Source organism: Cadophora gregata (assembly GCF_030347475.1).
Source record: "Cadophora gregata isolate MNR1 chromosome Unknown scaffold_12, whole genome shotgun sequence".
NCBI lineage: Eukaryota > Fungi > Ascomycota > Leotiomycetes > Helotiales > Ploettnerulaceae > Cadophora > Cadophora gregata.
In genome coordinates, this window is record NW_026695935.1 from 153625 (window position 1) to 174801 (window position 21177).

A 21177-nucleotide genomic window follows, 5' to 3' on the forward strand; every position below is an offset into this window, starting at 1 on the left:
ACGTGAAATTACCGAAGTAAACATTGGGTGGGAGGGGATTCAAGGGGGAAGGGGCCAGCCCCCCTCCCTAGCCAACCGTAAGATTCGAGAATATACAAGTCGAAGGTTTAGCGGGTAAAGTAAACTTGCTTTCGGGTTTATGCCTTCCTGGCACACATAATATTGGGCGTGGCTAGGAAATCAATCACATTCGCACGTGCTCATCAATCACAATGTCTGCAAACAATTCTAGACATCCAAGATGACCGAGGTGCGCCAGGAAGAATTCAAGGTGCTCGATATAGGATCACAAGTACAAGCTACGTTGTGCATTAACCATGGGATTTGTCAGGGAATCTGAAACGGCTTGATAAACACTTGGTATCTGGCTGTTACCTATGTTACCTAGTGTATCTACGACATTTGGTCTGAGCCCCCTAGTGCTGCGCTTCTGAAGCATGTTCATGCCTCAACGCATCCGGGTCATTCAGCTCGAATGCAAAGTTCCAGATCATTTCACCTGTGGTTTTACCATATAAGTGAACGACTTCTCCGTCCCACTGCGCGTCTCCTTTACCTGTAGGTAGTCATTTTAGTAAGGCGCCCATTTAAACAAGAGGACGGTGAACATACTGCTTCTCCCACCCAAGTGTTGCACAACGCTCGGTGTCAATGCCCATCTTCCCCCCATTTCATTAGGGTTCTCGTCGCCAAGCTTCTCCGCAAGAGTATCAACAAATCCAATTTTTTGGTCGCCATACCAATTCGCTAACCTGTGTTTCCAGAGTCAGTCACTACCTATTCGGAGCTTGGCACTAGCGATCCTGAACAAAGGGCATCTTCACGTACATTGAGACTTTGTTTCTTGGATAGACAATCGCCTGCGCACAGCATCCATACTTATCCATTGGGTTGACCCCGACTTTTAAAGGTAGCACGCTGACCCGCCCGGCGGCCAAGAAAAAAACGGCCATCAAGGACGTAGTTAAAACACTAGCAGAGAGAATTATTCTGCTATGACGCGATAAGAGGGGTGTTCCTTGGAGGATGTGACGAATGACAAGATGGAAAAGGACTACAAGAAGGAAAAACGGAGATGCCCAGTACAAGTATACAGGCCATTCTTCGCTGTTCCAGCCTAGTTGTGCTTCGGTGTAGAAGAGTCTCAAATAAAAAACTATACGAAATGTTAATATAAATGCAAAATATAAAAGAAATTTCCAGGTCGACTCACATCCATTCTGCCCGTTTATCTTGGTCTGACGTTCGACCTCTTCAAGCGCGTTGCTCGTCCTGTGCAGCCAACCATCTAATGCTAGAACATCATCCTCAAAGACCGCAATATACCTCGCGCCAACGTCTTCGCATTCTCTCAGTACTCGAATGTAATCAAACATATGCTTCTCCCTGTCGGGAAGGCCTGTTCGCTTCCTCTCATTCTCCAGGTCCTGTATGTGAATGTATTCTTCGCTGGAAACGAACTTCGAATTATTATACGTCAGAACCTTGTCTGCAACATTCCGTAGCCACGGCTCGGTAAACACAGGATGCTCGCTTGCATTTGTATGGCCGATGAATGGCATCAGATATATCGTATCTCTCTCATGAGGTGTGAGACCTTCCAGGATTGACCCAACTGTAGCTCGAAGGTAGACATCGCCGCTGGGTCGAGCGATAGAGGGAATGCCGATACAAAGTAGAGGCGTGCTGTTAGAGTTTCGGATAAAAGTCTTGGTCGCAGACGCAGAAACAAAGGCGTCTGCTTCCTCCCGACGTACATGGCTGTAGTTCTGTTCATATGCTCTTTTGGGATCGAAGAATTTAGAGGTTGGATCGCGATAGAAATGTGACACGGCATAATTCCTGGCAAAAAAGCAAAAGAGTGCTGGCACTAGAAAGATAGAGAGGGTTCGCTTCGATAATAACATTGTTGACGCAAGTGCGACACTAAGAAAGTGTAATTGAGCTAAGAATTCTTAGCAAACGACGTCGAGTCGTCGTGCCGATTCTCACAAGAACGCTTCCTATTCCCAGATGCGAATAGTGCTTACCTTGGCGACTTTTGTTGGAAGTTCTCAGATAACACTTCAGCCTAATAGTCGGTTCCCCTGTGTTATGCTGTGAGACGAACGGGAACCAACTCGGCCCGTGGTCCCGCACCGGGTCTCGCTACGGAGTATGCCCGTCGGTACCTAAATCGCCGTTCACCAGTGTGTGCGGTCAACAAAGTGGCAGTACTGCCCAAGATAACGTAGATAGTGTTTGCCATTGCTAACCTATCGTGGTAAGTAGGAGGCGACTCTTAGACTCAGGATTCATTTTCCTTTTTGCTGGTTCCGTTTTAGTCTGCGAACGTGAGCAGCTGCTGCTTTAACCTGAGCCAAGGGTGAGCAGCCTGAGTAGAGCCTGAGTAGAGCCTGAGACGCTCGTCGCCTACAGTTTTCTTATCGAACTTGGCTCGGAACCCTTTTTGCTACCTTACAAGGGTTCTTGCTATTGAACGATCTACGGGATAAGACTTTGAGGTAGGGTAAAGAATGATTGATTGCCTTACAGAATAAACTCGGGGGGGAGCCCTCTATCCCTTTAACTGCTATTCGGAACACACATTTTTACAGGGTCAATGTTAGTGCACGTGCCGTGTAGTACAAACATCTATTAGCACTTTAGCGACTCGCTTTAGCGGCTATGCCCTATCCCCTTAACTGCCAGAAACACACATTTACAGTGCACAGCGCTGAAGCGAGGCGCTAAAAATCTGGTGGTTGCCTGTACAGCAAGGCACGTGCACTAACTCCGATCCCCGTAGAAAGTGTATTCTGAATAGCAGTTAAGGAGATAGATATCGCCTGCCTAATTTTGAGGTAGGTACCTTGGGTATGTAGTTTTTGCTGCCCCATTTTATCTTATCTTATCCATCTCACATCTAGTTTTCTGATAATTAATACCAGCAGATAGAGGCTGCCGATACAGTTCCTTCCTTCATGTAAACTTTTCCTATCCTTCCACGTTAGGACTCAATACGGAACGGTCGTATGTCTACGGATAATGATTCGCTTGTTTATTGGCGGTTTTAGGGTGAGCTAAACATCTAGGGAGTGGATTCTCTCAGGTCAAGGCAATGCTGGGTAAGGAAGTGCTGAGTGTGGTGGCTGGGCTGCTGGAGGTAGTCACGTACGAAAGGCTGATCCTGGCAGCAGGCCGGCGGGTTAAAAACAGAATAATCTCCCGCGCAACATTGTTCGGGGTTTCTTTGCTTGCTAGAAAAAAGCCTTGTATCAAGTAACAAACTTCAATGGATTGAAAGGTTTTGAAATAGATTACACGACGATAGATTGCTTTCTTAAGTATTGTATTGATCTTTAAAATAGCAAAGTGTGGTTGTGACGGATCTTGATATATCGTCGGGTTTATACATGGAATGACTGGAGGATAAATGGTCTGTGGTATGAGCGCCAGGGTGAGGTTCTAAGGAGACCGAGCTAGACGATCAAATTCAAGGGTCCAAGACCCCTTTGGCTGAAAGAGAAGAGTTCAAGATCTTGAACCTTGCCTTCATCAACTCAATCTCTCCGCACTCAACTTTAAGAAGATCCGACTTCACAATGGTGTCCTTTTCAATTTGACTAGTATCCAGTGAGACCCTTCAATTTTGTTTTGCTTCAAATTTCATGTCCTAGCCTCTATACTACTAAATCAATAATCAACAATCAATCTCAGTCAAACACACTGTCTACTCGTTGGACTGCTGTCAGGATCACCCTGATCCGAGCGCCTACGCTACCAACACAATGGTCTTTTCTTCGTTAAGCGACAGCCTGTAAGCGAAGGGTAATCCTGACAGTAGCCCAAAGGATATGCAAGTCACCCAAAGAAGCGACCGATTGAAACAGGGCGTCAAACTCAAGGAAATCCAGTGCTGCTCTTCTATTGCGATGAACCGCCTTACAGAATTCTCATCCTCAATATTTGGTTCGCTGACCTACCTCCGGCGTCGCGTCATTTAGAGTTCGGCTACCCATTTCATGTGTCCAAGCACCCACCCTTCGCTGTCTATCAACTTCAAACCCATTATTCTTACTAAATTTACGTGCAGTTCTTCGTTCATATTTCTGCGAACCATCGTGCCGTGCCGTGCCACCCCCGGCCCCTCCGCCACCTCGTGTCAGCCCTCCACCGGATCCCCAGAGCCGGACACAAGCCTCCCTCACGTCTTTGTTCCCTCCTCATGTAGATGAATTCGCTGAGTAAAAATAACACAACTACATCAAATATTTGGCATCTTAAAAGAATATTCCCGAGTCGTCCAGTACTGTCGTGACACAGATGGCTTACCCACCGTACGCCGGAACCAGTTTCGATTCGCGAGGTTATGGTCCTCCCCTTCATTATGATCTCCAATGATCTACAATCAGCGCGGATATAGTTCGTACCTGTCCCAATCGGAATCCTTGCCACTAGCACCGGAAGAAGTGGATGCGGAGGGTGGTGTGGAGAGTGAAAACGTGTAAACCTTACTTCAACGTAAATATACTTCCGCCGTTGTTTTGTTTGTTTCCCCGCATTTTCGCTTGCTGTACCTAGTTAACGTACATTAGCGAAACATCCTTGGCGCCGGCCCACCACCCGGATGAAGGGCTACCTGCAAGTGTTTCGAAGCTATTGACGTTAGACGCGCTAATTGCAGCGATGAGACGGGTAGGAGAGCTTATGTCGTTGAGTTAGACGGGTCTTTGTGATGGACAGTTTTTGTGGGTTCTGTATGCACCTGTTGTGGTTGGCAGGTCTTGAGTTGATGGACGCACAGGGACAGAACTCAAGTCTGATATGGTTTGTGTCAATGAATTGATGTTTGGACTGCGTATATTGGGAAATTGCAGATTGTTTGCAAGAGAGGCAATTGAACACTCGTCCCTTCAAATAGATTGGGCGGGATGGATGTGGGAAAGTGGTTTACCTCGCCAGTAAACTCTGCAATGTCTAAGCCAGATTCTAGACAAAGACCAGTTCCTAAACTTCTGTCTCACAGCCGTTATACGAACCTATGTGTGGCGTACGCCTCTTCATGCTGAACACCTGAACATCGCTTTTTTCGTGTTAGGTTGAGAAGCTGAAAACCTACAGGGTATCAGTGTACGCCTCCAGATTGCCTTCAGCCAAGCACCCCACAAATCACGAGTTACACTGATCAGTTCCAGTCGAACCCAGATGCCGATCTGTTAAGGTTCGGCGATCGATCTGCAGAAGTTTGATGCAATCTCCCGCTACCCGTTCTGTTATGCAGTTTCTCTTCTAGGGTAAACGACTTGTTCGTGCTGACCTACGTTTGCCATATTTTGAGCCATTTTGCTCTCGAACTTTGGAAATTTGGGAATCTCACAACGAGTCCTGATCCCTCAGGGCAGGGGCGAAATAACTTCACATTACATCATTACATGTGAATAAAAATCTATCATACAGGTCTCAGTCATATCAGCCCTGAAATTCTTCATTAGTTTCCACACTCTCCGGAGAAAATACCCGAGAACAGCTTCAGTTATTCCTCCGACAAAGATCGGCCCGCCGCTTTCTGCTTTATTCCGATTGCTAAGATATCTTCATTTGTGAGTCAATGATATTTCCCGAGACTCCTTTACAATTTTTTGCATTTGTCTTCGCAATTGACGACTGACGTGCGAGCAGACTCCTGATCCAGATGCGTCATATATTCCAGGAACTCAATTTCCCCGTATCTTCGCTGGTGTCATCTTGCCCTTTGCGCTGTCCTCGATCTGTGTCCTTTGCCGTTTCTATTCTCGTGGGATCCTGCTGAAATTCTGGGGCATCGACGACACGCTCCTCCTCATATCATGGGTATGAATGGTCCACCACAACGCAACAACCTTTGCAGATTTCCTACCCTCACAGCATCAGCACGAACTAAGTTCACTAATGTATGCTCAACGATCCAGACCTCAGGCGGTATCGCTCTAGGCGCCCTGAATCTCGTGCTGGTACATTTCGGACCTAGCAACGAGCTTCCCAATTCCCCACGGGCTTCAGAAGCACTGAAGTTAGGCTTTGTGTGCAAGGAGCTGTACACCTTCACATTGATGACCACCAAGTTGGCTATATGTGCCGCATACATTCGGATATTCCAGGACAAAGGAGGGAGACTGTTTATTTGCAGTGTGATAAGCTTCGTAGTGCTGTCGACGATTCCCATCACGGTCGCACATTGTCTGAGGTGCAATCCTCCGGCCGGTAAATTGATCTTGTCCTAAGCCATATCGCTGGCGACATTACCGTATGGGATGCTAACATAATTGTCCTAAGGGCCTGGTCACAAGTACCAGCGAAGTGTTTTGCCGAACCTCCCATCGTCATTTCTCAGGCAGTCTTCAACATCCTTGGCGACTTCGCCCTGCTTGCTTTCGTACTACCCAGAATTTGTAAGTCTCATCCCAATTCTACAACACAAAGCAGGAATAAATTCACTAACACCTCTCACCTCTCAGCCAAGCTGCAAATAGCTCGGCGACAGGAAATCAGTCTCATGGAAGTCCTAGCCCTCAGTCTCCTCATCATCGTCGCAGCAATCGCCCGCGCCGTCCGCGTCGTGCATGAACTCGAAGCCTCGGCAGTCGAGAGCCTTCCGTACGAGAGCTACGGCATCGACATCACCATCTGGACATCGGTCGAGATCAATACCGCGCTGTTCTGTGCTGCTGCTCCGAGTCTGAGACCGCTTGTCCAGAAGTTAATTCCTGGGATGCTGATGTCTTCCCGCTCGCAGCTTTCGGGTGGCACAGGATCCAGCTTCTATGGAACTCGTGCAGGTAATAAATTGACAAATGCTGGTGGGAGGTCGACCGTGGAGGTGTTGGAGTTGGTGAGTCATGTTAAGCTAGCGCCCGAAAGGAGAATGGATAATGCTTGGAATGGGAACAGGTATGAGCGGGCAGGAACTTTGTGTGAGGTTGGGAGAGCTGTGAATAATGTTGGACGGTATTGTAAGAATGAACAGGGAAGAAAGTTCGTGACGATCACTACTTTGGAAGGACACTTCGATTCCGATTTGGAACTTGGAAGGACTCATGGGGAGAGTTTCTGACTGAGTGGAAGGATGGAACCAAGCGAGAAATGCTCCAAGTCATGAGATTATTACCCCACATAAGAGTGAATGCTTCTATGATCATGTGAAATATGACATCGGCGACAACAAGAGGAAGTACTCAATCCCTAAACCTCTTCTCTGGGGTGCCCTGGCTTCTCGAGACTGATTTAGACACGGTGGGTTCTCTTCATCGACCTGCTCGTCGCCCGATGGCCAGCCCGCTATACAGATGCATATAGCGACCGGCACTATAACTGCCGCCAAAACACCTGCGACGATGAGAAGCTTCAAAACCCATTGCTTCATGGCGGGCGTCAGCTTAGATGGGTTGTCGTTATAGCCGTTGGTCTGAAATTGTGATCCGTAACCAATATTGGTTGTCTCTTGCTGTTGGCGACTTTGCTGTATGCGAACTTGTACTTGTTGCTGGTACTGGATGTCTTTTACCAGTGCGATTAACTCAGAAGGATGTTTGCTTGGAATGATGCTCAAGCAGAAAAACTGAACATTTGTGGGCAAGGCGAGTTAGTCTTATGTAGCTGGATTCTCATTTCGACTGGAAAGAAGTACCTGTGCCCGTGACGTAGGGAAGGTACCTTAGCGTGACATAGTAAATGGAAGATACCTTAGCTATCCCTTTAACTGTCAGAAACACACTTTTACAGGGCATAGCCGCTGAAGCGAAGCGCTAAAATGCTAGCAGCTGGTAAACTACAGGGCACGTGCACTAATCTCAGGGCTGTAAAAACGTGTGTTCCGAATAGTAGTTAAGGGGATAGAATCCAGCAATTACATATCACATCAAATCAAATCAACTAAATAAGCTACAAAAGATCTAAACAGAAGCTCAAGTCGCTCTTCTTAATGTATCATATGATAACTTTACGCAGCCATATCGGGCAGAATATTGGTCTATTCAGCTTCAGCTTCGGTTTCGGCTTCGGCTTTGATATTGATATTGATATTGTCTCTCATACAAGATAAGATAAGATAAGATATACGATATATCTTCTCCGCGCACCTCCTCTCCTCTCCTCTCCTCTCATCGCCTTATCTCCCCACCTCCCCTCAAGCCGCAATGAATTTTACTTCGAAGTATGTATGTAAAGCTCTAACAAACCAAACCAGATCCAGATCCAGATCCAGAGTCAAATCCTTACGTACGTTCTGCTCTGTTCTGTATTCTGAAAAGCAAAGAAGAAGTGAAGTAAGAGAAGAACGACTTTCAGGACTAGGACTAGACTAGAGAAAATAAAATAAAATAAAAGGAAAGGAAAGGAAAGGAAAGGCTTACTTACTTACCGCTGAGGGTTTAAGGTTTGAGTTTGACTTTGTCTAGGCGTGGATTTCCACTTCCTCTTCCTCTACTCAGCAAGCAAGTAAGAAAGGGCGATTTATTTGTTCTTGTTCTTGTTTTTCGTAACAATGGATTTAAGAATGGAAATGAAAAGAAGGGAAATAGAGGAGGATGATGATATGGAAGGGATGAGATAAGGAAGTCGTTCGGAAAAATTGTTTTGGTTTCTTTTGTTTGTTTAGACATATTTGTCCAACTAGATACTGTACAGGAAATATGTATACAGATCCACTCGGGTCACCACCCACCTCCAAGATAAAAACTCGCTTCCCAAACTCCAATCCCGCCCCGCAAACAATGCAACACTTCCAAAAATCATACACAAAAAAAAACCAACTTCTCTCCACTTTCTACGCCCTCACACCACCACTCATAGGCGGCGCATTCCTCCCCGTCTCATCCCTCACCTCCCCCCTCCCATCCCTCACCTCCCCCCTCCCATCCCTCTCTCCCACCCCCAACCCCTCATCCTGCACCACCCCCCCAACCCCCGCCTCCCTCTCCTTCCTAATATTCCTCCCCTTCCCCTCCAACCTCATATTATCCGTCCCAAGTCCCCCCTGCCCAATATTCTCCCTAGTCTCCTCATCGAACTCAAATTTCCCACTCCCAAGGGGTCGGACATGCAAGAGATACATAGCATCGACCTCCTCGAGCGTCTTACCGGAAGATTCAATCAGGAAGAAATACACCAGGAAGAAAGCCGCGAGGTTACACCCCGCAAAGACGTAGCCGTAGGCGAATTCGATCTCGCCTGTGATGAAGGGCGTGAAGAACGCGAGCATGAAATTCCAGATCCAGTTCGCGCTAGTAGCGAGAGCCATGCCGACGGCTCTATACCGGTAAGGAAACATTTCTGCGATGCAAGCCCACACGAGTGGACCCCAGGTCATAGCAAAAGAGACGATGAACAGGCAAGCGAAAACGATCATGACTGTGCCGGCTGTTTTTGCCGTGGAGGATTCCGGCACGGCGCCTTTGAAGATGAATTGGCCTACGGAGGCGAAGATCAGGAAACACATGCATTGCCAGAGGGCGCCGATGTAGAGGGATTCGCGGCGGCGGCCGTTGCGGGCGAGGTAGACGCCAGCAAAGGTTGCGCCGACGTTGACGCCGCCGAGGATCATGGCTGTGACGTAGGAGTTGTCCAAACCGACGCCGGAGAACACGGTTGTGCCGTAGTAGAAAAAATAATTGGCTCCTGTCAACTGTTGAAGCATCTGAAGACTCATGGCGAGGGCGATGCGGTAGAACATGCGTGGTCCGGTAAGGGCCTCGTACCAGGGGTGGTCGCCTTGGGTGGCCTGCATGACTTTTTCGATCTCGGCGGTCTCGTTTCGGATGAGAGGGTGAGTCTCTGAGAGTCCGTAGAACTTGGACATGGTGGTTGTGGCTCTGGAGGAGCGGCCGTGGTTCCAGTCGTGGCGGGGGGATTCAGGGAGGAAGATGATTCCGACGCCGAGGATGATGGCCCAGATGAAGCCGATTCCCATGGGGATGCGGTACGAGCCGGTGTTGAGCATGCCTTCGGTGCCGAAGTTGATGCAGTCTGCAACGAAGATACCTATGGTGATGAAGAGTTGGTAGCAGCTGGTTTGTGTTAGATGTGGTTGAGAAGGCCGGGAGGGGGCAACATACGATACTACGGCTCCTCGGACGGGGACGGGTGAGGTTTCGGACATGTAGAGAGGGACGAGGACGGAGAGTCCTCCGACTCCAAGACCTGCTACCCATCTGCCCATCACAATACCAACCCACATTCCTTGACCGACTGCCATTTGAACGACGACACCGATACAGAAGATCAGACACCAAACGGGAATGCACCATTTGCGTCCATATTTGTTGGCGAATGGCCCAGCAATTAGACAACCGAAGAGAGTACCGATAGATAGCTAGAAAAGTTAGCGAGCGTTGTCATTTGAGCGTCTATTGTCACTTACCAGAGCTACGATCAAACCAGATCGAACGTTGGTGAAGTAGAATCCATGTGGATATTTTTCTGAAACCTCTGTCCTCTCACCAAATCGCTCAAGAAAGACTTTCATTTCGAGGAATCCGGAGATTTGTCCGGTATCGTAACCGAAGATAAAACCTCCCATTGCTACCAAGATTCCCATAATAACAGTTCGAATCGTGATTGCGGGCACTTTCGTGTTGGCACTGCTTCCATTGCCATTGTGGAAATCCTTCTCGCCCAGGACGGCTTGTCGTGCTCCTGGGTTGTCTATCGAGTTGGCTGCAGATGGGACAGCAGTACTACTATTACTGTGTTCCACATCCTGCTTCTTGGAAAAGAACTTCATTGTTGCGGTGATGGTTGAGTTTGAGGCTCAAAGTAGAAGTTCATGAAGAGAGAAGTAGAAGTATACAAAGGAAGGGAAGGCTAGATATATATGTATGGGACCTTTCCGCACTGGCAGATTGGGTGGGGATCGTGAAAGATGAGATCGGTAGGGTCAATTGCCTCTCCCTTACTCGCTGTGGTCTGCGGCACAGGGCTGCCAAGTTGCTTAATGATCGTGAAAGGAGCTTGTACCAGTGACGGAGTGGGCGCTTCACGCCCCCTTGTTGCTCTATCACCGGGCCTGAATGGTGACGCTTGTCTCCCGTTTGCCTTGGTCTGCACACCAGCCCTTTTCAGCAAGCACATCGTCACCGGTCTGTGTCTGCGAGGCACGCCAAGCCCCAGCTGGAGAACGCGGAATCCCCAAACGCTGACAGATGAGAGGGGAGGGGGAGGAAGTGGACTGATGTGGGTTGTGTCACTTGTACAACGCCGCGTTGTGAGGATGGAAGTTCGATGCGATGACGTCGCTGTGAATATCTCTGCACGCAGAAAACAAGCAAGCGAGTCAAGGGCGCGGCATCTCTTGCAGGAACCGACGATCCGGAAAGGTCCACCGCGAGAGCCTCAATGGTTCCACCTACACGTGAGTTCTCCAATTCTTTTGATATTGACGAATGAAACTTTGAATTTTGATACATACGGTGCTTTTCGTGTCGGTCCGACCAGGGAAGCGGAACTCACTGCCGGGGGCTCTCTCGGTGACTTTCTGGGTCCGCGCATAAAGTTTATCTTCTCGAGAAAATTATCGAATTGGTCAGATTTGCAGTTTGACCGGAAACTGTCGATGGGGATTTCGTGGTATTTGGAGGCGTCGACTCGTGGAGGACGAAAATGGCTGCAGGAACTGGTGGCGCGATGACGATGATTTGCACCTGGTGCACATGGAGACCCCAGAGCTCAAAATCGGCCGGAAGAAACGCAGTCGAAAGTTTTGCACCATCACACGATGTGAAGATAGCTTTTCACGTCAAACTCCCCGTTTGGGATGAAGTCAAAACAGACTTGACAGATTGTTTAGTTCGTATGCCCAGAATCTTGAGCTCTGAATTGCCGCATCTTGGGAAAAGCTTCGTCGATCCCTCGGTTGTGGCTGGTTGACAATACTTGATTGAGCCAATGATTAGCCGGAGGTTAACTTTTTTTGTGGATTTTCTTGGGAGCTGTCAATGACGTGTTGGAAGCTGGTTCGGGATGGTTTGGGCTTGAAAGGGTTAATGAAAAGTGCGAAATCCGGGGAAGCCGTTGATGTTGAATTAGCAGATGTGGAAGTGAAACATCTCGACTCATATGTTTGGTCTTTGAAGCTTGTGGATGTTGGCTTATTGAATGCCGCCATTGGATCTCAGAAGCTGTGAGATAAAGCTGTGAGAGGAAAGATTATTGCCAGTGGAACAGCCAATTGCGAAGGTCTGGTTATGAAGAGACGGGGCAAGTGCAAATCAGATAAGTTGGAGCGGCACAGCACGAATCCGATTAGGCGGCATCGTTCTTCAGCGTCGGCGAATCGACTGTTGAAGTGCAACGAGTGCACTGGACAGGATGGCTCACAGTGGAAGATGCTGTGTGCAGCTGCAGCGATACGGAAATGCGTCACATTTTGTTCTCCAGGCAGTGGAAAGTACTGTCGTGGTATTGAGGATATATTCGAAGCCCCGGTTAGAGATTTAATATCCACTATTCAAGAAACTGGTGTATTGAGAGTAACTTCTCTCAGCTAGACAAATAATAGCCAGCGCCCACGAGAATTTTCACTCGATTGAGAGACTTTTACACGGGAAGAAAGACGGGGGTATGATGAGTGATGGCCCTGATGGGAGGTAAGAGGTAAGAGCGTCTCATGACATTTCTCCGTCAATAGCCGACAACAGGCTGCACAGGGTGTTCCTTCCCAACCGCAACCGAACATCTGCTCGATAGAGACGGATGAAATCACTGTTTCAGAGGGGTTCATAAAATCTTCACAGAGTGGGCGAGCAACGTAACCTTCCCCAATAATAAATAAACACTTGAAACGAAACCATGATCTTCAAGCGGATGAAACATTTTACCAGTTCCGAGTAATGCCTCAGATTATCCGACAGCTTCACTTTCCAATAGGCTTGGTTTGTTTACAAACATCCTTATCTCGCAGAAGTGCATCGTTCGAAGGATGAATGTTCATCCTTTCTTATCTCCCAAACAAATATCGTTTGCGTCAGGATTCAATCAAAAGTCGTCCATCAGCTGAAAGACTTCTTGGCCGCCACTGCCCAGCAACAGATGGAAAAATCCCAGCGTCAATGGAATTTCACCGCGCAGCGCCAATGTTCAATGGAGAATTGATGGCGAGGCAATGTAGCATCTAGACCAGTATCCAGACGAGAAATCACAATTTCTGCACAATAGCCGGGACAGGATAAATAGTCCGCTCGCTGGGTGTCACGTAAGGTATGGAGGAAATGTGGTGGTGAATTTAGGAGGATCTGCACTGGAAGATACCAGGGCGGGCAATAAAAAAGGGCTGATATATTGTATCCAGCAGTCCCAAATCTGGTAGGCCGGTAGTGCCGAGCCCGCTGGACCAAATCAATGGCATTGCACGATGCTTGGCTGCTGGGACGTCTCGTAATAGGCGAGACGTGAAGCTGTTGAAGGGGGAAATTCAGCAGCTCATTGGTGGAAGTTCTTGCCCCCTCCCCTCCAGCGGACGCCGCTCTCCCCACATCCCTCATCTTCTGACTTTCCGACACCACGGCCCTTGGATGCCCTTGGTTGCCCTTGCTCCATGGCCGCCCAAGCTCATCCCGCCTAGCCAAGCCCCACGCTGCAGGACGAGCCAGACCCTATTCAGCGCTACGCCTGGGCCGAACCTCCAGGAATTGCCGTTTTGTCGCTGGAACAATCTGCCCCGAGCCTCCTCCTACGCTGGATGTATTTTTCCACATACGCTGTTTGGCACCCTGCCCTGCCTGTCGCTCTCGCTCTCCTCCTCCTCCTCTCACTTCCCGCCGTCGCTCGTCCCGCCGCCGCACTGCTCAAGATTGGTTGGCTGGGAAAATGAGAATGCAACCCCAGGCCCAGGTCCTGTCCTGAAAGCTCCACACTTACTGCCTCTGCAGTGCACCTCAGACTTTCTTTTCCTCACGCACCTCAACCTACATACCTCACCTCACTTCGAACTCCTTTGAGCCCTGCCCTATCCTCCCCAGGGTCACAGACGAGACAAATCACCGCCGGCGGAATTCCAATGTACCTGCTGCTGTCTGGCATTCCACATCCAGCCTCGACTCGACTCGCAACGGAAACATCCCCCTCTCGTTCAGTGAGCCTCTCAATCTAGAATCCTCCCCCACTACCCACCACGCATGTCTGCGACTGGCCTACGACGCAGGATCACGGGTGCCATGTACAGTAGCAGATATCACTATCAGACACAATCGACCAGGGAGCCAATTGTTAAACCTAGCTTGCGATAACTGGCCACTTATAAGTGTGAAGCGGCAGACCTTCAACTGCCCATCCTGTATCGAGGGAGCGAAACGCCCATTACCTTTTGCGCCGCGACCCTCCCCCGCCCAAGTAACCACCCACGCAAACTATCCGACACACCGACTGGCAGTCTGGACATGTGAGGAGGCCGCTGGACTTTCTTTCCTCTCTTGCGACATCGTTCTCGAATACTAGCTCCCTCTCCTACAACAGAGGCGGAACTTTCAGAGACTCGAGATATTTCTCCAGAAAGAGTAGGGGTGTATACTGGCAGTCATGGCGACCAAGCAACTCCAGTCCATGCCGACGCCGGCGAGGCCAAAGAGCACGAATGGGGTCATCAATGTGGCCAAGGCGAGCACAGGAGATAATCGCATTGTGGTCATCATCTACGGGCAAGGCCAGGAGAAGATCGTCGCTGTCTTTGCCGATGTACTTGGGAAACCGTTTCGGCTGGCCCCAAGCTTTTCAGATGTCGGAGAGGACGACCATGGGACCGTCATAGGAGTTGCGACGAGCAATGCAAAGGCCGATATTGGCAGTAGGAACAAGACGCTCATGGTGGCCATCAACGCGCATTGTGTGAACTTGGGAATGCCGCCAGACGTCGATCTCTCAGCTGCCTCGGACTACGAATTCTTGTATACAGAAACACCATTTTTCCGGAGAGATCTTTCACGCTTCATTGCATTTACACTCGGTCAGATCAGTCATCATGAAGCGCTCATCACGAAACCGAGAACATATTTCATTTCAACTACGTTTCCCGATGTCCGGACGGCTCTTTCGAATCTGGATATTCTTTCTGTTGGATCTGATGCTGTGGAGATACGAGTTGATCTCCTGAAGGAACCTTTACCGGATGGAACTTACAGCTCTGTTCCAAGTATGAGTTATGTAGGGGAGCAGGTCATGCTTCTGAGGCAACGGACTGAACTTCCCATTATTTTTACCACACGTTGTACACGTGAAAATGGACGATTTCCGATGGATAACCCGGAACTGTACTATGAGTACCTTTACCGAGCCATCCAGTGGGGTTGTGAATACATTGATGTGGAAGTCTGGTTACCAGAGGACATCAGACGGAAATTATACGAGCAGAGAGGCAACAGTCGTATCATTTCGGCCTTTCACGATTTTTCCGGGACTTTCAAATGGCCCTCACCTCAAGCTCAGTCGATTTTCGAGGAGTCAAGGAAGTACGGAGATATTGTCAAGATGATCACAATCATCAACTCAATGTCTGAAAATTATGAGCTGGAATACTTCCGCTCACAGATCAAAGCAAATAATCCAGATGGACCACCACTATCGGCCGTCAACATGGGTCAACTCGGCCAACTCTCACGAGCACTCAACACAGTCTTCAGCCCCATCACCCATCCTCTACTCCCCATTGTAGCAGCCCCAGGTCAAATGAGCGCTTCAGAAATCAACGGAGCACTTAGCACAATGGGCCAACTCCCCAAGAAGAACATCTACGCCATCGGCTCCTTCCGCTCAACACCCCAAGCGACCTTCTTCGAGAAATGCTTCAACGAGCTCGGCCTCCCCCACAACTTCCAATCCGTCGACCGAGGCGTCAGAGGCTCCGTCGAAGCCTTCTGTCTCCAGCCCAACTTCGGCGGCGCATACATCAACCCGCCTCTCCAAGCCTCCCAGCCCTACATCCCGCACCTCACCGACGCCGCGCGCACCATCGGCGCCGTCGACACCATCGTCGTGCGAGGCGACGGCGCCGCGTCATCCAGCTTCGTCGGCGACAACGCAACGTGGAAAGGTATCCGCGCGACGCTCACCCGCGACTTTGCTCCCTCCGCGTATAGAGACCGCGCGGCCATCATCCTTAGCAGTAACGGCGAGGATGCCGCGAGCATCATCTTCGCGCTCCGCAGCCTCAATATCGGCAAGATCTACACCGTTGGGTTTAAAGCCCACGGACCCCTCGCGGCTGGTATCGAACCATTTACATCCATCGAGTCGGTCTCGCGCGTCGAGCACCCCTTTGCTATCATCTCCGCGCTTCCACCTGAGAAGAGCCATCTTGTTCAGCCGCTGCTCAGACATTTCAGTAATGGGAAGAGTTACCAGAATGGTTATGGCAATGGGGGCGGGACTGGGAGTGGGAGTTCGTCGCCGGGGAGGGATGGTGGCAAGGGCAAGGTTTTTGTGGATCTGGCGAATGGGCCGAGGAAGAGTGATCCGCTGGCTGTGGCGGAGCAGAGTGGCTGGACGGCGTATGGGGTTGCGGATACGAGTGCGTTTACGACGGTCGAGACGCTGAGGTTGTTGGTTGGGCAGAATGTGCCGTATAGTTTTGTTAGGTTGGCGAGTGGGAGGGGGTTGTATTGAAGTTGGTGAGGTGGGTGGACTAACTAACTTGGCTGGCTTGGTGGTATTCGGCGAGGATTGTTGGAAGGAGATGAGTATGGGGGGTTGAGATTCGGATTGGGATGCCTCGCTGTGCCATGTCTTGCCATCAACATATACTTGGCTTGGTGGTGCTTGACTTGGCGATGGAACCTATCTTATCCACGTGTGGCGTTTGTATCTACCCTTGCTGGCGTTGAGGTTGGTTGTCTTTTTTTGGGTTGCCGCCTGCTCATTCATGGATGGTGAGGAGGTAGATTTGTCTCTGCTTTTACTCTTTTAGATGTGGACTGGTTTAGGGGCGGGATATGTGTACCTTGGCCTTGGCTACGGAGCATGTTGATTAGGTGGGGAAGTAGCGCAGGGAGGTGAGCAATCTAATGCGATGCGATGGGATGGGATGCGATGCGATGGGATGTGATGTGATGCGATAGGATAGCAGGTGGTAAGTAGTAAGTAGTAAGTACTAGGTAGCAAGTAGCAGAGATATATGGATATGGATAAGGATATGGATACGTGTATGCAATGCAATGCAATACAATGCAATACAAGAACGCAAATGACTCAACTAGTAAACACTCAATTGCATCTTACGGAGTATGCCATCGATTACATCTCTATCAATTCATCTATCCATCCATCTCTCCACTCCTCAATCCAAGTAAGTACCTAGATCCAGCAGTCTCTGAGGTAGCAGCTAGCTATTCAGACCTTTACCTTTTTATTTCTTTCTTTTCATTTGATTTCATTTGATTTCATTTGATTTCATTTGATTTCATTTGATTTCATTTGATTTCATTTAGAATTTTCTTTTTCTTTGACTTTTGAGATGCATGGATGCATGCATGGATGGAGACGACGCAGCTCAGGGGAAGAAGGAGTGGAGTGCTCTGAGGTAGGGATTTATGGTGGCTAGATAGATAGATAGATAGATAGATAGATAGATAGATAGATAGATAGATAGATAGATAGATAGATAGATAGATAGATAGATACTAATTCCTGTGAATCTAGTATTATTGTGAATTGGAACTTGTGATGATGTGGGTTCTTGGAAGACCGATGGTGGCACGGTTATAGTTATGGATGTGGTTGTGGTCATGGATGCGGAAATGAGAGAAATAATAATCGGTTCCCCTGTGAGGCTGCGGGCATTGTCAGCGGCTAAGCGGAGACAGAAAGGGAACAGACTATTAGAGTGTGGGTGGAGATTACCTAGGTACCTTACTGAGGAAAGTGCTGCCCTGGGTACACTGTCCTAAAACAGTCAATTCAAAATTAATTGCCAACAGTCACCTAGAAAAAAGTTAACAGTCCCTAGACGGTGACTTAGCTGTCGACTGCGCAACAACTGTAGGTATGATAGTGTACTCGGCCCCGCGCTCCCCTCTATTGGTACTGAGGTATTGTGCTGGTCAGGTGGAATAAACGACCAAAAAAAAAAAAAAAAAACTCCCATTTCATCCGCGGCCGGCCCGGCTGGGCTTGACTCACTCACTCAAAATTGGGAAATACTTACTTTCGCGTAGCCTGTGAGAGTCTGGGAGAAATCAAGTGAAGTGAAAGCGAAGCCGGGTTCGGAAAGTGGCGGCATGGCGATGGACAATGGAAAGAATGTCGCTCGCTCGCTCTGTCTGTTACTCGCTCACTTGCGCGCCGAAGTAGAACTTGATTGGGCAGAACTGTAACTACCTCCACATGCCTTTCTACTTCTCCTTCTCCTCCTTCTTCTTCACTCTTAATGCCCTGAATCTTTTTTGGGGGAGATTTCGAAATCTTAGTCATATATTATACAGTATAGTATTATTTTCTCTTTGATCTCTCTGTTGAGTGCGCCGCTACGTGACATTAACTCGGCCTGTATTTGAGTGCGGAGTGACGTGATATCTTTCCAAGAGTTTTTTTTGGCGCTACATTGTGGTGTCGGTTATGAAAATCTGGAAAAATTGTCAAATCTCAAAGCTCAACCCCTGGTGGTCAAAGTTCATGATTGTGTTTATGTTTATGTTTGTGAATGGAATAGGTTTCTTCTCCTACTGCTTCTTATACCCAATCTGAGCAATGAAGTGGTGGGGGGATGTCACTGCGCACTTTTAGACATTTCTTTCCGGTTTTCATCTCAAGTAAGTCAATTAGTAAGTTAACTACATATGTGTTTGTGTGATGTGCTGTGATGCGTTGTGCTGTGAGGTGTCGGGGCGCGGGTGTAACATGTTCTTTTTCAACCTCGCCTCCCGAGCAATAGGATGTTGATGGGATGTCACTGCGCTATATTTAGTGTTAAGCTTTCAGGTTGTTTTCGGTTGTCGTCTCAAGCAAGTGTGTCGACGCGCGTGCTCTTTCTCTGCGGAGTCTGGGGTGGATTGTTGTGATGAAGTTTCATGTCTTGGGAATATGGAGATGGAGAGGCGAAAACTTCCCGCTGGGTGGGATAGTCTAAGATGGTCTTGCTTTGGTCTTCTTTCCTACTCCTACAGTATGATGTGTTATTTATAGATAAATCTTTGTCTAATGCCTTCACGGAGCAGAATCCTCTTGTATGAGATAAGCTTTCTGGGGCATGATATCGAGCTGGGAAGAGGATGAGGGGTCGGTGATAAGTCAAGAAGGGGAAAAGCTTGGCTTTGTGTCAAGACTCTTGGCTTGTCTTGGAGCGTACAAATCTGGAATCAGTGTGGAGCTTTGATGGATTGAGAGGGAGAGGGAGGATATTGCGATGGTATTGACTTGGCTATTGACTAACAAGAGATATGGTAACGAGATGATTGTTAAAAGTGAGAAATATCGTGAGATTGACTTACTCCGGGGTAGACGCTGGCAGTTCTCCCGGGCCGCCGGCACTCGCCAAGGCCCGAAACTTGCTTTACCGAAAAGGGAAGCGAGTAAATAGAGTTGGGGCTAGTCATGTCAAGAGATATGTATAGCCCAGCCTTGAAAGAATATGGATTAAGATAAGGCTATAACGGTGTTACAGATGGATCTGCGACTTTGCCAAGAGAGACGAAACTCAACTCTAGGTTTGTGATACTTCTGTTCATTGAGAATTATTTTGGGCCGTACGTGGGTTTTGTAATAGAAGCCCTGTTTCCATATAGGCTGCACCTGATCCCCGTCGATTGAAATTATCATTGTCTACACTCCATCTTCAACTTCTCGCACCTCACCTCCTATCAAATCCAACAATCCTCTTCACCACGCCACGCCATCAAAAATGCGCCCCTCAACAACCACCCTCTCAATCATCAGCACAACCATCCTCCTCCTCAACCCCATCCTCGCCGAAGAACTCGACGCGAAAAACGTCCCCGCAGCATGCACCACGATCTGCGCTCCCATTATTTCCCTGACCAGCACCTGCGACGTCGACAATGACACCGACAAGACCGAGTCCGACGACGCGATAGAATCGACTTGTATATGCACCAATAAATCCTTCGACGTGGCTTCGATATCGGCGCTGTGTGCGAGTTGTATTGGTCAGAATGGGGCGACGACTGATGGTATGTTTATTTGCTTCCTTTTTGCTTTCTTCTTTCTGTCCTCGGTTTCAAGTTTGAAGATTGAAGCTCGGGGTTTGAGCTAAAGGGCCAAGCTGATGATATGATTTAATACAGATATGGTGGAGATAATGTCAGCGTGCTCGTTTACATCAATGTCTTATGCGCCTTCTGCAACGGCTCTGGTTGCGTCGGTGTCGGTGTCTGCGACGAAACCGACTGCTACGGGGGCGGCTATGGGGACAACGACTGGGTCGGCGAGTATGGAGACGTCGACGCCGAGTTCGGGGGCGGTGATGGATTGGCAGGTTGGAGGTTTGGGGTATTTTGCTACAGTGTGTGTCGCGTTGGGTTTTGGTTGGGGGATTATGTAGCTGTAAGGATTGTCCGGATGTAACTTTATGTGTTCAACACAATGAAGGTCTTTGGAAGATTGAGTTAACATCTCTGACTTTTAAAGAATCCGTTAAATCTTTTGATCGTTGATGCGGTGAAGTGGAGTGCAAATCGATGAGCGATCTCTGCTGAGATTGAATGTTCTGGAGCCGGCATCTGAACTGGAACATATTCCCCTCTGTTAAAATGTGCTCTCAGATATTGTTTTGTTTCAGTGTTACTGTTCTACGTACATTGGACCTTTTTAAATACAAAAACAGAATAGCGAAACTCGGCGAGTAGAAAACTCGGTGTATCCATGCTGACGGGAGTAGTCAGCGCTAACTTTTCAAGACAATGGAGCTCTTTGGAAGGTTGAGTTAACATCTCTGATTTTTGAAGATATCGGTTGATTCTCTTGGTTGTTGATGTAGCTAAGTAGAGTGAAAACCGATGAGCGAATCTCAGCATTGGCTCAAGATTATGGAGCCCCCATTTGAATTGGAACATATCCTTCTCCATAAAAATGTGCTCAAATACCTTGTGTCATTTCAGTTTTATTGTATTCGGACTTTTCCAACACCAAAACAATTCAGCGAGACTGGGAGAGGATGGAATTCGGTGGTTGCCATGAGCGAACCAATTGGGGAGGATCTCGCGCTTTAGAGTAGTCAGCCCTAAT

The 21177-nt window shown here is 48.5% G+C and overlaps 6 protein-coding genes across 6 annotated transcripts; 4 read left to right on the top strand and 2 right to left on the bottom strand.

The window, feature by feature from the left end:
• Window positions 1-328: 328 nt before the first annotated feature.
• On the bottom strand, window positions 329-2010 carry ONS95_002889 (uncharacterized protein). The gene is made up of 4 exons (XM_058496173.1): window positions 1214-2010; window positions 829-1156; window positions 613-752; window positions 329-556 (listed from the first exon to the last, which is right to left on the bottom strand). The coding sequence occupies exons 1-4, from the start codon at window positions 1905-1907 to the stop codon at window positions 417-419; spliced, it is 1302 nt and encodes a 433-aa protein (XP_058353424.1). The 5' UTR covers window positions 1908-2010; the 3' UTR covers window positions 329-416.
• Window positions 2011-5356: 3346 nt separating this feature from the next.
• On the top strand, window positions 5357-7680 carry ONS95_002890 (uncharacterized protein). The gene is made up of 3 exons (XM_058496174.1): window positions 5357-6222; window positions 6295-6410; window positions 6477-7680. The coding sequence occupies exons 1-3, from the start codon at window positions 6092-6094 to the stop codon at window positions 7070-7072; spliced, it is 843 nt and encodes a 280-aa protein (XP_058353425.1). The 5' UTR covers window positions 5357-6091; the 3' UTR covers window positions 7073-7680.
• An 897-nt stretch (window positions 7681-8577) lies between these two features.
• HXT1_1 (hexose transporter hxt1) lies at window positions 8578-10768 on the bottom strand. Its single transcript, XM_058496175.1, has 3 exons — window positions 10376-10768; window positions 10071-10327; window positions 8578-10022 (listed from the first exon to the last, which is right to left on the bottom strand). The coding sequence occupies exons 1-3, from the start codon at window positions 10736-10738 to the stop codon at window positions 8783-8785; spliced, it is 1860 nt and encodes a 619-aa protein (XP_058353426.1). The 5' UTR covers window positions 10739-10768; the 3' UTR covers window positions 8578-8782.
• A 1409-nt stretch (window positions 10769-12177) lies between these two features.
• ONS95_002892 (uncharacterized protein) lies at window positions 12178-13419 on the top strand. Its single transcript, XM_058496176.1, has 3 exons — window positions 12178-12437; window positions 12497-12599; window positions 12660-13419. Exons 1-2 carry the CDS (start codon window positions 12198-12200, stop codon window positions 12506-12508), a joined length of 252 nt encoding a protein of 83 aa, XP_058353427.1. The 5' UTR covers window positions 12178-12197; the 3' UTR covers window positions 12509-12599; window positions 12660-13419.
• A 122-nt stretch (window positions 13420-13541) lies between these two features.
• ONS95_002893 (uncharacterized protein) lies at window positions 13542-17221 on the top strand. Its single transcript, XM_058496177.1, has one exon. It carries the CDS (start codon window positions 14527-14529, stop codon window positions 16603-16605), a length of 2079 nt encoding a protein of 692 aa, XP_058353428.1. The 5' UTR covers window positions 13542-14526; the 3' UTR covers window positions 16606-17221.
• Window positions 17222-19817: 2596 nt separating this feature from the next.
• Window positions 19818-20513, top strand: ONS95_002894 (uncharacterized protein). The gene is made up of 2 exons (XM_058496178.1): window positions 19818-20123; window positions 20238-20513. Exons 1-2 carry the CDS (start codon window positions 19835-19837, stop codon window positions 20492-20494), a joined length of 546 nt encoding a protein of 181 aa, XP_058353429.1. The 5' UTR covers window positions 19818-19834; the 3' UTR covers window positions 20495-20513.
• Window positions 20514-21177: the final 664 nt, after the last annotated feature.

Bases quoted from the DNA above. Each gene is read 5' to 3' on its own strand.
- ONS95_002892 (XM_058496176.1), top strand. From the start codon at position 12,198: ATGAAGAGACGGGGCAAGTGCAAATCAGATAAGTTGGAGCGGCACAGC.
- ONS95_002889 (XM_058496173.1), bottom strand. From the start codon at position 1,907: ATGTTATTATCGAAGCGAACCCTCTCTATCTTTCTAGTGCCAGCACTC. The intron at 753-828 runs GTACGTGAAGAT...CTGGAAACACAG, and splicing joins CCAAGAAACAAAGTCTCAAT to GTTAGCGAATTGGTATGGCG. The intron at 557-612 runs GTATGTTCACCG...GACTACCTACAG, and splicing joins ACACTTGGGTGGGAGAAGCA to GTAAAGGAGACGCGCAGTGG.
- HXT1_1 (XM_058496175.1), bottom strand. From the start codon at position 10,738: ATGAAGTTCTTTTCCAAGAAGCAGGATGTGGAACACAGTAATAGTAGT. The intron at 10,328-10,375 runs GTAAGTGACAAT...TAACTTTTCTAG, and splicing joins CTGGTTTGATCGTAGCTCTG to CTATCTATCGGTACTCTCTT. The intron at 10,023-10,070 runs GTATGTTGCCCC...AACACAAACCAG, and splicing joins GTCCGAGGAGCCGTAGTATC to CTGCTACCAACTCTTCATCA.
- ONS95_002893 (XM_058496177.1), top strand. From the start codon at position 14,527: ATGGCGACCAAGCAACTCCAGTCCATGCCGACGCCGGCGAGGCCAAAG.
- ONS95_002894 (XM_058496178.1), top strand. From the start codon at position 19,835: ATGCGCCCCTCAACAACCACCCTCTCAATCATCAGCACAACCATCCTC. The intron at 20,124-20,237 runs GTATGTTTATTT...GATTTAATACAG, and splicing joins GAATGGGGCGACGACTGATG to ATATGGTGGAGATAATGTCA.
- ONS95_002890 (XM_058496174.1), top strand. From the start codon at position 6,092: ATGTGCCGCATACATTCGGATATTCCAGGACAAAGGAGGGAGACTGTT. The intron at 6,223-6,294 runs GTAAATTGATCT...AATTGTCCTAAG, and splicing joins GAGGTGCAATCCTCCGGCCG to GGCCTGGTCACAAGTACCAG. The intron at 6,411-6,476 runs GTAAGTCTCATC...CTCACCTCTCAG, and splicing joins TTTCGTACTACCCAGAATTT to CCAAGCTGCAAATAGCTCGG.